At 40.0% G+C, this 14,813-nt stretch overlaps 1 protein-coding gene across 1 annotated transcript; it reads right to left on the reverse strand.

The window, feature by feature from the left end:
• Positions 1–240: 240 nt before the first annotated feature.
• Positions 241–14,301, reverse strand: LOC133335585 (mucin-2). The gene is made up of 5 exons (XM_061543897.1): positions 14,242–14,301; positions 2,260–5,801; positions 1,580–1,756; positions 1,243–1,511; positions 241–1,180 (listed from the first exon to the last, which is right to left on the reverse strand). Exons 2-5 carry the CDS (start codon positions 5,791–5,793, stop codon positions 241–243), a joined length of 4,920 nt encoding a protein of 1,639 aa, XP_061399881.1. The 5' UTR covers positions 5,794–5,801; positions 14,242–14,301.
• Between the last annotated feature and the right edge of the window lie 512 nt (positions 14,302–14,813).

Genomic DNA, 14,813 nt, shown 5'->3' on the forward strand with positions numbered 1-14,813 from the left:
AAAAAATATAATAATTACAATATATCGTAAAAGATATGCTGGGGAGAAAAAAATAAATAGTTGCGATGAGAAGCATAAGGACTTAAGTATGACTTTGTTGTGATTGTTGGGAAAAAGGGGGAAAATTGAATGTTTTTGGTATTGAAGATAGAGGGAGATTGAAGATAGGGAGGAAAGTAGCAATTTATATTTTTTTAAGTCCTAGTTAAGCCTAATTACACACAAAGAATTTAAAACAAATTAATTTAATTTATGATTCGCTGGCAAATCATCGGATTTTATACAGCGCCCTCTATAACAGATTTCCGCTTCGGATGTCTGTTCCTCTTGTTCTTTGGCCGGCGCTGATGTGGCATATACCACATGTTTCATTAGCTCTCGATGGAAGGCTATTTTATCTTCCGGTGTCATGGGTTCTGTGAAATCCGGCTGTGGTGCAAATGTTGTGGTCTCAACTTTAGGCCTCTTAATATTCGTATACTCCTGGCGGCGTTTACCCACAGCAGCCAAGGCAGCTGTCACGGCAGTATCATCTCCGGTATCCTCAATCGAGAAGAGTTCATGTAATTGTTTCTTGACTTCCGAGAAGAGACTGGGTTGGATCTCCAAATCTTCTTCCATGGCTGCATCATCCATGCGTCGTGTGGCACTTTCTTCTTCGCCATTGTTGACCGACTTTTCGGTCATCATACCAGCCATATCTTCAACGGGGGAATTCATTGGCATGGTGGGTGCAAATGTGGTAGCCATTTCAGGTTTGGTGGTGGTCATAGCATATTCATCTTCCATGGAACCCATGGGTATGGGTGTGGTGGTGTCAGAATTATACATGGCATTGATTTCAGCAGCAGTTGTCATGGGTGTGGTGGTCTTCCAGTCCTTAATCATGTCCACACTGGCCTTATCCTTGGTATGCAAGGTATTCAAGAGTTGGGAGCCTAGATTTTGAGATTCAGCCGTTTCGAAACTTTCTCCATTAGTATTACTGGAGGTGGCCACAACACGAGTCTTCTTCCATTTACCACGTCGATTCAGACGATTGGCAATCGTGGACTTTTGGGCATCAAAATAGGTGCCATCCGTAGAGGTGGAGGATGAGGCAGTGGTGCTTTCAACAGTTTTATCTTCAGGTGCCTTTCCCATGACTTCTTCCAGAAGTTCAGCAAAGGATTTTTCGGGTCTAGAAACACAAACCATGAAATATTATTTGAAATCATAAAAATTGGCATCTCTTTGACTTACTTCAAATTTGGTTCCCTCATTAGTGGGCCACTGCTTGCGGTTGGTGCCAAATTGGCGGATACCTTAACCTCATAATTATCCTGACCCTCACCATTTGGTCCGGCGGTTACAATTTCAGGCTCATCTTCGAAACGATGACGATTGTTGTTGTGTATCTTGGGGTGAATGGGTTTAAAATTATTTGTCGGACCCACTTTTACAGCTGGCGACCATTGTGACTCTTGTCCCTCCAATTGAAATTTATTCTTATAACGGCGTCTGGGGGTTTGCTGTGAAGGGAAATCGGAAGGTTTTTATTTCATAGCCAATTTAATCTAAAATGTTGTCGACTACTAACCTCATTATTTTCATAGAGATCCTGATTGAAACGATTCAATTTACGATAATTTTGTTTGGGTTCCTCAGTGGCTTGATTTTCATCTTCGGGCGATGTTGATGTGGAGGCTGGATGTTGTGGACGACGGGTGCGGGTACGTACGCGGATTACTTTGCGGGGAGGTAAACGATTGCGGATCTGGAAATAGAAGAGATTTATTGTGAAAGTTTTCAGAGACAGAAACAGAGATTTTTAAGGGATCAACAGAAGCGTGGATTTTTAGATATCGAATGCGTGGATATTTAAAGAATATTTTTCAGGGAGACTATCAGAGATGTGGATTTTTTAGAGAATATTTTTTCAAGACCTATCAGAGGCGTGGATTTTTTAAAGAATATTTTTTTCAAGGAGACTATCAGAGGCCTGGATTTTTTGAAAAATGTTTTTGAAAAGCCTACCAGAGGCCTGAATTTTTTAAAGAATATTTTTAAGGCCTATAAGGGGCGTGGATTTTTTAAAGAACATTTTTTCAAGGCAGAGGTGTAGATTTTTTTTAATAATTTCTTTTCAAGGCTTATCAGAGGCATGGGTTTTTATAGGCCTGGATTTTTAAAGAATATTTTTTCAAGGCCTATCAGAGGCCTGTATTTTTTGAAGAATATTTACCAAAGCTTTTATTAAAGCTTTTTTTCTCCACTTACCGATGGTCTCTCTTCCGGTGTTGGAGTAGTTGTGGTGGGAGCCTCCGTCGTTGTTGGCCTTGTCCTAGGATAATTTCTGCGGAATGGTGAACGTCTTGTAGTTGTGATCACGGGAGCTTCAGTAGTAGTTGTTGTTGTAGTAGTGGTGGTCGTTGTTGTAGTTGGTGGTTCTGTGACCGGGGCTGGTGTTGTTGTCGGATATGTTGTATAAACGGGATTAATTTCATTGCGAACCGGTTCGGTGGGGTTTAAATCTTCTTGATTGGGGAAATATCCTGGACCATAATTATCCTTATATTGATTATATTGTTGGGCGATTTGCATGGGTTCCAAAAGGCCGGCAGGGAAGACCTGATCATTGTCAATGTGATTGCTTGGTGTCACGGTGTAAACTTGTTGAGTTTCCGATGTGGGAGCTTCCGTGGTGGTGATATCGTATGAGCTAGGTCTTGCTGTCGGACTGCTGGGTGTGCGACCATTTAATGGTCTAATAACGGGATAATTTTGTTTCAACACATCACGTTGATAGTCCAAATCTTCAGTTTGTTCGACGACCTTTGAGGATCCGCCATACTTCTTCTTTTGTTTAATTCTCAGGGTTTGTCTTTCCTCTGGTGTGGGTTGATAACGTATGCGGTTGGGGTTGCGTACCAAGGGGTTACGTGATCCCGATGGACGTCTGGTAGTGCTGGTGGTTGCTACATTATTGTTGTTGTCATTGTTGCTGTTGTTATTCTCCAAATTGGTGGTAATTTGGGAGCCAATGGTGTTGCGTGAGCCAAATGGTCTGCGCACACGATTCAATGGTCGTCGGGTAAAGGTTTCTGTTTCGCTGTTATCACCATTATCCACAGTATTACTGACCTTGGTTGGTTTCCTTACGCGATGTATCGGGCGACGTGTGGGCCTGCTGGTGGTGGTGTCCTGCTCCACACTTGGTGTAACGGTTGTTTGTTCTTCATTGGCATTCTGCTGTTGTTGTTGCTGCTGTTGTTTCATATCCTTAAGATTGTTTACCAAACCTGGCAGGCTGGGTGTCAGCGATGGCAATTCCGAGGGCAATTGATAAGGATTAGGTTCATATTCCACAGGACTATCGGTAATTTCATTTTGCACATATGAAGGACGATGATTGGCTGGCAAGTTGTTGTTCACGGTGGTAGCCTGCTGCCTGGGTGGCAAGGTATTGTAATCTTCATCAGTCGCTGGTCCCACAGTTGGGCTAAAGAAGGTAATGCGAGGCTTAACTGTGGTGGTCTTGGGCGAAACATCATATTCCAAACTAACGGGAGTGTATTGGACCTGATCGTAGGGTGAATTAGTTTGGGATACAATCTTTGGACGATTGCGTATGGCATCTTGTTGTTTGTAGTATTGTTTCATGCGATATTCTTCCTCAGGGGTGGTGGCGCCTAATGGGGGTCTGGTGGGTTTATCTTCCTGTACAGTTGGTTGATTGACATTGTGATACAAATGACCACTTGAACCGGGGAATTCAACTTGGGCTTGAGTATTGTAAGTAAAGTAGGTCTGGGGAGCTGCCGTTGTAGAGGTAGTCGAAGTGGTGGTAGTGCTCGTGCTGGTCGTCGAGGTGCTACTGGGTCTGCTGGTAATCTTGTAATACTCATCACCGGTAATTTGATTGGGTATGGGATTAAATTGGGCATAAGGATTGCTCAGCTGTTGGTTGAAACCGTTTTGCTGCTCAACCTTGTTCGACTGTTGAGGACGTTTCTTTTTGGGACGTTCCTTCTGGGTGATCTGAGGTGATGAAACTTCTTGTATGGCATCTTGATCCAAATAATAGCTATACTTGTTACCACGATTGGCATTACCCTTTACGCGTTGACGTGGACGATGTGTTGAGGTTTGCACATCCTGCAACTGGGGTTGATAGAACACCGTGGCTTGGGTTGTGGTCTGAGGACGTTGGGTAGTGGCTGGAACATCTTGCAATTGAGGTTGATAGTAGACATTCGATTGTTGTGGCTGAGTGGCAACGGTTGGTGGTCTTTGCTTGGCCAAATTAACCACAATGGAACCAACATGAGGTTCGGGTAGCAGAATCTTATGGAAGCCACCGGGAGTGCGATAACTCAATGGAGCCACAAAGTAGGGAATGTCATTGATATCCTGACCACCACTTTGCAATTGCGACAGGTAGGGCAAATCGAATTTGGTAAAGCCACTGGGTGTGGGCATACCAGCTGGGCCAACAAAGATCTCTGGAGTATTTTGTGTGGGAGCATCAATCACAGCAATTGTCTTGGAGGAGGCCAAGGATTCGACAACATCGGTTTGTGTGGGTCTTGAGGAGCCGCGATAAAGGAACATAGCCAAGGCAGGTTGGTGGGCCTTTGGTTTGGGTTTTGGCGCCGGGGTGGTGAATTGTGGATTAACATAACTTTGGAACACATTGGCAGGTTTCAGGGAGGTTGTCAATGGCTTGGCCGTGGTGGTTGTGGTTATGGCGAACAAATTGTTTTGAGGTTGAGCTGGAGCAATTGGATCTGGGGTATAGAACTGATTGATTTGATATGGGTTGACGGTGGGTAGATTGCCACTGAACTTTGTGTTTTGTTCAAAAGGATTTTGTGGCTGCTGTTGCTGGACGGCGGGTTGAGCCTGAGGTGCAGGGAAATTAAAGACATCATTATATGGTACATACAAGAACTGAGAATCTTGTGGTCCAGCGGGGCCAGAACCAGCTGCCGAGGGTAAACTATTGAAATTGTTATTTCTCAAGGGGAACGACGGTTCAGCCGGGGGATTGGTGGGGAAAACTTGTGGTGTAACAGCCTGCAATGAGGATGCTGGTGTTGGCAGTGGTTTGTTTTCTTTGAAGAAATTCTTCAACGACAAAGGATCTTCAATTACATTCGGTTGCAAAAAGGATGGTTTCTGGGGTTGTTGCAATGGCTGGGTGAATGGTTTCTGGGGCACGGGATGGAATTCTGGTGGGAAGGCCGGTTGTTGATTAAACAATGGTGAACTAAACAATGTTGCTTGGGCGCCATTTCCAAATGCGTGAGAAATTTGATAACCCGTGTTGACACCAGGAGCTGCCAATTGTGCGGGACGTGCATTTTGTTGATTAAAGGGCATTTCAAATTTAAAGAATGATTGAGAAGTGGAATCTTGTGGTTTCAGCTGTGGGCTTGGTTGTCTCAATGACTGCGTCTGAGGAGCATTGCCAAATGATTGAAATTGGAATGGGAAATCAAATGGTGTTGGTTTAGCCGATTGTGGTGAATTGCCGAAACTTGCGGGTTTTGACAAATCACTAAATTTAGCGCTGGGTGGAAACGATTGTGAATAGGTTAGAACGCGTCCATTGGCAGAACGATCCTTCGTTGCTGTTGAACTATCTGCGGGCTGAGATAAAGGTACCCAATCGAAGCTATCCGATACTGCCGGACTGGCAGCTTCCAGCTGACGTGACCATTTGTCGAATGAAGATTGTTGTTGTTGCGCGGCGGCAAATAGCCATATGCAAGCGGTGGCACACAAGAATTGCAGGTGTCTCGTCATCATTGTAAAGCCTGTGAAGGAGAAATTGGAAGAAAACAATAGAATTTGTTAGATAGGTGTAAAAAAAACAAGGTGCCGCGTCTCATAATAACGTGATCTATGCTTGGTTTCTGTGTCTGTGTATTTTTTATGCAAACTGTCTGCCTTGGGTTATTACCACGATTTTTTATTTTCATTTTCATTACCACCCAGTTGAGCTATTTTTTAATTGGTTCAATTAACAAAGCGTGAAAGTGAATTTGTTAAGAGCATTTAATTATAAATTTCTTGCAATCGTAATAAATTAATACGTGTGTGTATAACGTAATTTTCATAATCGATTGGCTATTGTCTGATATTGTGACCTTCTCGCTTGGGTAAGATAAAAGAGATATTAAAAAATAAAATAAAAAATTATAAGTTTAAATATCAAGACCTGAATCCTTCATATTTTTAGCTCACATTGCAATTCTTACAGATACTAGAATTTTGTTGACTGTAGCTGGCTGATAACCGCTGGAGGTATCTGCTGGATAAAATTAAAAGCAATGGAACCAGCGTAAGGATATGTTAGAGGTATTTAAATATGTCAATGAACGAGAAGATCGATGTAATCGAAAGTAACTGCTTTATTTTCAAGAGAGATACATTAAAAAAAGAAAACGAGTAAAAAGGTTCGGCCAGACCACATTGTACACAGGAGATTTTAACCCTTTGGTTGGGAAATTCGGAATCTCCCACTTCAGCTAATCTAAAATAATATTTCCTGATATGATTCACCGCTAAGACACATCGGTTTTTAGTTTTCCAAAAAAACTATAAAGCCCTTGTCTATAAGGTCTCACTACAAATTCTTCTTGCTTCAGCTCGTCTATGAATGAAATCCTCCTTCTGCTGCTCGACAGAACGCTGAAGCTGAAGTCTATAGTAGATTCCCTGACCTTCAACTCGCTATAAAAGAAAAATTTAAAGACTCCCTTAAATTTTTATTAAACTTTAATTCCGATTCCCCTGCTTTAACTCGTCTATAAAGGCTTATTTCCGTTCGTTTATAGACTCCCTGCAGCTCCTCTATAGAGTACTCCCTTCAGTACGTTTATAAAATAATACCAGCTTCAGCTCGTCTGTAAAGACTCATAGCTTCAGCTCCTCTATGAAAGACTTCCTGCTTCAGCTCGAAGACTTCTTGCCTTAGTTCCTCAATAGAATACTCCCAGCTTCAGCTCGTCTATGAAAGACTTATTGATTCAGTTCGTCTATGAAAGACTCCCTGATATAGTTCCTCTATTGAAGACTCCCCGATTCAGTTCATCTAAGACAGACTCCCTGCTTCAGATATCATATGAAAGACTGCCAGCTCCAACGCAACTATAAAATACTCTACAGCTCGTCTATTAAAGCTCGCCTATGAAAGACGCCCTGCTTTAGCTTACCTATGAAATATCCATGTTTCAGTTCGTCTGTGAAAGACCCGCTACTTCAGCACGTCCATAAAAACTCCCTGCTAAAGCTCTCCTATGAAAGACCCCACGTTTTCTATATCTCGACGTTGAAAGACTGGCTACTTCAACTCGTCTAAGAAAATCTCCCGGCTTCTTATCGTCTATGAAAAAAATCCATGATTCAGCTCGTCAATAGAAGTCTTCCTGTTTAAGCTCCTGTTGCCTGTGCAGTCCGTGAGGACAGCATGTTAATTGTTTGTGATTTGTGTCACTGCTTGTGGCCAGGTTTTTCCTTGCCACTTGCGGTTATCGCCGTTGCTTATTGTTGTTTTGGGATACCAGCCCGGACGTGCGTCAAACTGGGAGAGGCTTCGGCCTCGAGCCTGAGCGGAGGTTTTCCGTACCGCGGGTGTCAGGTGCCCCTGGATCTGTCGATCCAGCCTGACAGTTGGTGTGGTCCCCTGGGGAGCTTCGCAGGGGTTGTGGTTTCGCCCCTCACCAAGGGGGAGAGTATGCTTTCTGCATGCTCTCCAATTGGTACTGTGCTTCGGTGCTGGTGCGCTGGTGGGCGGTTTTCCGCCTGTGGCTCAGCCATTGTGAGGTAGGCCTTTTGGCAGGTACTGACATATAACTCTTCAAGATACTTGTTTCAGTTCCTCTATGAAAAACTCCCTGCTTCAGATCGACTATGAAAGACACCCTACTTCAGCTCGTCTATAGAAGACTCCCAAATTCCTACAACTTGTCTCAGAAATACACCCATCACTAGTCTTAAAATACTACTTCCCGAACGCCCTTCTTTCGTTATATTTTTCCCATTCCCTTTGTTTTTATATCACTGTGTGAAAGAAAACATAATGCAGTTCCACCTGTTGGTAATTTAAACCAGGTGTAGAGAAATTTATTGTTACAGGCTTTCACATAATCAAAAGCCACAGAAAGAGTTCAAGGCCATATTGAATTGTATGTTGTTGTTTATATGCTGCGATAAATCATTGGAGAGAAAGGAACCCCCAATACCGTATTATATTTCCAATAATATCGGAGAGGTGAGAAAGTGCCTTAAAATTTTTTGTTATTGGTGTCTGGAAAAATTAAAATCTACCTTAACTTTTTTTTTATTAAAAGGCTATAACTTTTATAATTAGATTTTTTCAATAGCCTATAAATCTCTCATGTGTGTGTATGTGTGTATGTGTGTGTGTGTCGGTGTCGGTGTGCAATTTGCTATACTTTCACTTGCTGCAAAAATGATTACTCAAATGTCATAACATGATCTTAATAAAAAAATTGACGTTAAAGACATTGACCATAAAGATGAAGATGTAAGAAGCAGTATACGACCACTGCTAAGGGCAGTAGCATCATTATCGTCACTACCATTAATGTCATGGTTACTGCAATAATGAAGAGCATTGTTACTGTCATCTTGACCATTTGAAAACAATGAACATAAACTATTTTAATAGGGCGTTTTTTGGTGGACGAACATTAGAAAAGTGAAAGGAAAAATTAAATACGTAATACTACTGTAATTGCATTTTAATGTGACACATTATGACATGAAGGGGACAGAAAGGAAAGAAGATGGAGAGAGCCTATGAAAATGAAAAAAAATTGATTCATATTTTGTACGTGGACCAAATACTGCCTTTATAGACTCCCAGAAAGGAACTTTTAAAGAAGACCAAAATTATGAAAACTTCATAAGAATAATATCGGAGTAAGAGCGAGTATTTACAAACGACACATGTCCATATTAGCCCTGTTTTAATTAATTTTTTTTGTTTTTGTAAACTCACAAAAATATCTTTGTGCCCAAATTTTTTTTTACCTCCAAGGGCTTATAACACATTCCAATGTGGCCATAAACTGTAAAAGCCATAACGCCTGATTGCTGTAAACTTGACAACATTACGAGTCACCACCGTCGTCAAGTGTTACAAGTGATTTATGAACAAATATTTGCTTTCATTTCCATGCAACTTTTTAGGCGTTTCAGTGACTCTTAAGCTATATGGTCAAGCCATGCCGCTTATTGTCGGCCACATACTATTCCATGAAATTGAAATCAAGTTTATGCCGCAGTATTATATATATATTTTTTTTTGCAATCTGAACAATAAAGTCTGGCATATCCGTTAAAAACAGCTTCAAGCCATGTAATTTTATTTAGTTTCCAAATATTGTGCCTTTTTTGCATCTCTCATTACGTTGGCTTTCTCTTTCACTCTCCCACAAACAATACACCTGAGCTGGATCTTTCTCTTTTGTTGTTGCGATCAAGTCGTTTTGGTATGAGTTTTCATGTGGTTGGCCTTCAAATGAAAATGAAAGTAATCGTCCATTGTGAAAAAGGGGGCTGTTGGCATCGGGGGCTTTGCCTGGTTTTTGATATCAGATTATTAAGTTTTTTGTCTTCGCTTCGGATTTTTTGCGTCCTCTTTGTTTATGGGTTGCAGTAAACCACTTGGTGGATTTGTTGGCGTTTTGATCATTAAGTTGTAATCGTAATTATTGTCCAGTGTTTGAATAGCCAGGACAGTAATTTCTGTTTGTTTGCATGCCATATTAGACGCTTAAGTGTACATTGACCAGTGTGAATGGGAAAACAAGTGCACAAACAAAAATTGTGTATCGAAGCCGAGAGAAATTGCAAGATGAGCTGATTGAAGTTTGAATAGAAGAGCTGGAAGCCAGAGAGTCGTTTTAGACGAGATGGATGACAGAAATCCTTTATAGAAAAGATGCAGGCCAAAGAATCGTCATAGATGACCTCATGGAAATCTTAAGAGGGCCTGAGGGAAGTCTAAAAATATGTGCTGAAAAGGGTATTTATAGACAAGTTGGAGGCCAGGGAGTCGTTATAGGCGAAATTGAGTCCAGGTTGTCCCAATAGACGAGATTGAAGGTAGAAATTCTTTGTAGGAAAGATTGGGATAAAGGAATCATCATAGAATACTTCATGGAAACCTCAAGACGACGTGCTACAGGGCAGTCTTTTTGAACGAGATGGAGCATAGTTAGTTTTTATAGGCAAGATGGAAGTCAGGAGTATTTATAGGTGGGAGTCCAGGGAGTCTTCATAGGCGAGATGGAGGACAGAAATCCTTTATAGCAAAGATGGAAATGAAGGAGTCTTCATATAACACTTCATGGAAATCTCAAGACGATCTGAGGGGAGTCTAAATAGATGTACTGAAAATAGTACTTACTGTTAAGATGGAGGCCAGGGAGCCTTCGTAGTCGAAATTGAGGATCTCAAGACTACATAAGGGAAGTATGATACTACGGCAGTATGTATGGGCGACATGGAGTCCAGAAAGTCTTTAAAAATATATCCTTTATAGGAAAGATGAAGAACAATGAGTCTTCATGAAGACTGCATGAAAATCTCAAGACGAGTATCCAGACTCTCAAAAGAGTCTTTATAGACAAGCAGGAGTCTCTATAGTCGAGATTGAGTATCTCAAGGCGACCGAAAGCAGACTAAATAGACGTGCAGAAAAAAGTATTTATAGACTAGGTGAAGAACAGGTAGACTCTACAGGCAAGCTTGATCACAGGGAGTCTTTATAGACGAGATGATGGTGGGCAGGGATTCTTTATAGAAAAGGGTGCAAACTAGGAGTCATCATAGAGGAAATTTAGTCCAGAATGTTTTAATAACAGAAATTATGGACAGTTATAAGGCCGCCATAATTTGGATTAGCTGAAAGGTGAGGAATCTTTTATAGACAAGAAGGAAGTATTTTTAAACCTCCCTGAAGCAGGGAGGCGAATTTAACTGCGTCGAACAGACGAGCTTAAGCCCAGGACGTCTAATAGAAGAGCTAGAAGGAGTATTTATATTATTTATAGAAAATCTGCATGCCTGTGGGTCTTTATAGACAAGGGTTCAATAACAGACACACTGAAGGACAATATGCCTAATAGATAAGCTGAAGGCAGTATTTATGGAAAATCTACAGATCTGGGAGTCTTAATAGACAAGGGGATCTACGAGTCCTTACATACTATATGAAGGCCAGAAGATAAAAGACGGAAAGTCTTTATAGAAGAAATTGATGTCAGGGAGTGGTTCATAAAAGAGCTGAAGGGAAATAAGTCTTCTACAGGGGAGAAAAGGGCCAGGAAGTCTTCTATAGTTTAGATAGAGCGCTGCGAATCTTCTATAGACGAGCTGGAAGGCAGGGTGTCTTTCATAGACAAGCTGATAGGCAGGTAAATTTTTTATAGACGATTATAGGGAGTATTGTCAGGATGATCAGAAGGAGTGCTTCAAAAAGCTAAAGGGAGTCGTCTATAGACGAATTGGAGGGGGAAAATGCCATGAAAGTCTACAGAAAAGATAATGACAGGAAAAGGTAAAGACCTGAGTCTTCTATAGACGAGCTGAAGAGCAAGGTATCTTTTTTTGGGGGAGCTGGAAGGCAGATAGTTTTTATAGACGAGCTGAAGAAGTTTTTTATTGGTGCCATGAAGGGTTCGGAGTCTTTCACATAAGGGCTGAAGGGAGTTTTCTATGGACGAGCTAAAGGAAGTCTTTTATAGACGAGCTGAAGGCGTTAAGAGTACAATTTGGTACTCTGTAACGTTCACGCAAACGCATTCGCAAACTAAATTGAAAATAGGGCAACACTGTCGCCACAAAGTAAACAATAAGGAAGAATGACAAAAGGAAACGTCAAAAAATTGTAAATGAAAACATATTTTTTTGTAGTACGAGTGTTTTTTTAAACAAAAATGATGAACGAATTAAAAAAAAGAATTTTATGAGATCTATCAAATATACTCTCCTTAAGTGACCACGGGTATGAAAATATAAGTACGAATTATGTGACAAATGTTTTCAAATATTTAATTTTTATAGATTTATATAAAATGTCTCAATAAAGATTCGTTTATGTATTTTTTAAACGCTCGTCGTTTCAAATAGATCCACAACAATTCCAACTCCAATAAAAGAGGCCGCTGCTTTGAAATTGCTTGGACAAGGTGGTTATCAACACCAACCTATAAATATGCACACATAGTTTCACGTTTTATATAAAAAAAATAATATATTACTTTTTCCAACCACCGACATCTTTTACAGGAGGTCAATTTGAATTGAGGTCATCAGACAGTTTTGTCCACAAATTGTTGGCGCGTTGTTTCGCATTTGAACTCTGCAACTGTCCCTTTGCCAAATCACTGTGTTGCCCCATAAAATCTACTGAAGATAGTAACTGACGTTGCTGAGCCTGTAACTGTGACTTTTTTTTGCCTTGGAGCTTACTTATATGTTTCTCTTCCTTTACGTTTGCTATTTTGTTAACGCAAGATATTAGCGCTTAACGAACGAGATTGACATGCGTTTTCGTATTACAGAGTGCGGTGATGCTACATTTGCGTAAAGTATATGCGAAAGGAGATACGAAAGCGAATTAGAGAGTACCAATTACGCGATGCGTTACAATTTTTCTCACGCATCGCAATACAGAGTAGCCCCCCAGGGAACCCTTCATAGACGAAATACAGGTGGAAGACCCGGGAGTCTTTATAACCGAGGAAACTACTGGGAAAACATAAAATACGATCTGAGTTCGTTATAGAAGAACTGCAGGGCTTCTTTATTGAACTAGGTGAAATTAGTATTTTTAGAAAAATTTAAGGCTCTATATCTAGAAGAGTTCTTATAGTCGAACTGATGGGAGTTTATTTAGACGAGTTGAGGAAAGTTTTTATATATTCAAATTGAAAAGATGAGTGTTGTTTTTATAAACTAGCCGAAGGGCAGGATATTTATATCTAAAAGGCAGACAGTCATCTATAATATTTCATAAGTAAGTTGAGCGTGAGGGAGTCTGGAGTGAGTTTGAAGGTAAATTAGGAAGTTTTTATGTACTGTATAGAGAATTTTTATAGAGCAGCAGGAAGGTAAGATAAAATAAGTTATTATGCAGCAGGATGTCTTTATAGACTGAGCGGAGGTCATTTTTATAGACGAGGTTAAACCCAATGTGTATGTTATATTCGAATGATAGGTCAGAGAAATAAGAAGGTTTTTCGAGGTGTATAGACTCTGGTCATTTCAATTTGAATCAGTCTTCAATGTATGTTAATTATTTTCAGTATCTAATTAAAATTTTTGGATTTATTCCAAATTCATAATACTTTTTGTTTTGTTTTATTCGTTCTTTTGTTACGCCCAACCTCCGACCAAAACAAAGAAATGGTATCATGGACAGTTTTGGTCACGGCCAGCTTGTAATTTAAAACAAAGCCGAAACACATTTTGCAGCATTGACAAATCACAAAATCATGCAGTGCGTTTTACAAAGAATTCAAGGTTAATAGGATTACATTACCCGAACCGTCGATCGATCGAACGAACAAGCGAACAATTGTTGTATTGCCTAAATATTTGAATGTGATTGACAACGAATCAAATGCGTGTGGTGGTAAATCGTATTTCACAATCGGTGGTATGATTACCCCTCCAAAAAAGAGCGGTGCATAAGACTAGAGGTCTTGAAATATTTCAATTAAATCAAGACTTGAAGTGTCAATCGATTGATAGATCGTAGAAGTGAACAAATGCGTGAATTTGTGAATGAGTGACGGAATGGATGACTGACTGAATGACTGTCGGAATGATTGACACTATCTATTATGCAAAATGTCATTAAGCTCTATTAATGTGACGATATGACCAAAATAAATATCGAAAACATGAAATTAAATCGTGTTGGGAGATCTATTTTTTTTTTTAGTTTAGCCAAATTATGTTTGGCCTGCTTTACTTTAAGAGTCTTCGATATTGTTATTGTTGTGTTTTTGCTCTTGTTGAACGTGTGATACAATTACACATAAAAAACCTGACATTGAATTGAAAAGTCGTAATTGAATATTGAAGAAAACAAAATAAGAAAAAAATCGAAATATGCAGCAATCACTCATGTAGACAATTAATTCAAAAATATAATAACAATACCACTATTAATGGTGGTGGTGCTTAATATGATGATGACGATGTTGAACTTACCATAAAATAATGAAAACAATTGGATTGGAACAAAAAATTTATGCTTTTTTTGAAGAAACAGCAAAAATCTGCAAAGAAACAAATAGAAATTAATTAATTGGTTTTCGGTTGTAAGTGTGTATGTATGTCATTACTTAAGTGGTTGTTAATTAGAAATATAAAAACAATGTACAAAATGCAATTACATTTGAGGTTTAGAAAAAACTTATTCAATAATATTGAATGATCTGGAAAATTGTTAAATCTTGAGGAGTTGAAAGGGTATTTCACAGACGAACTGAGGGAGTCTTTCGTAGACGAACTGAAGGGAGTCTTTTATAGACGAGGTGAAGGGAGTATTTTATAGATGAGCTGAAGGGAGTCTTTCATAGACGAGCTGAAGGGAGTCTTTCATAGACGAGCTGAAGGGAGTCTTTCATAGACGAGCTGAAGGGAGTCTTTCATAGACGAGCTGAAGGGAGTCTTTCATAGACGAGCTGAAGGGAGTCTTTCATAGACGAGCTGAAGGGAGTCTTTCATAGACGAGCTGAAGGCAGTCTTTCATAGACGAGCTGAAGGCAGTCTTTCATAGA

Source organism: Musca vetustissima, unplaced genomic scaffold (genome assembly GCF_032173495.1).
Source record: "Musca vetustissima isolate MV318-11 ecotype Yass unplaced genomic scaffold, APGP_CSIRO_Mvet_v1 utg81502, whole genome shotgun sequence".
NCBI lineage: Eukaryota > Metazoa > Arthropoda > Insecta > Diptera > Muscidae > Musca > Musca vetustissima.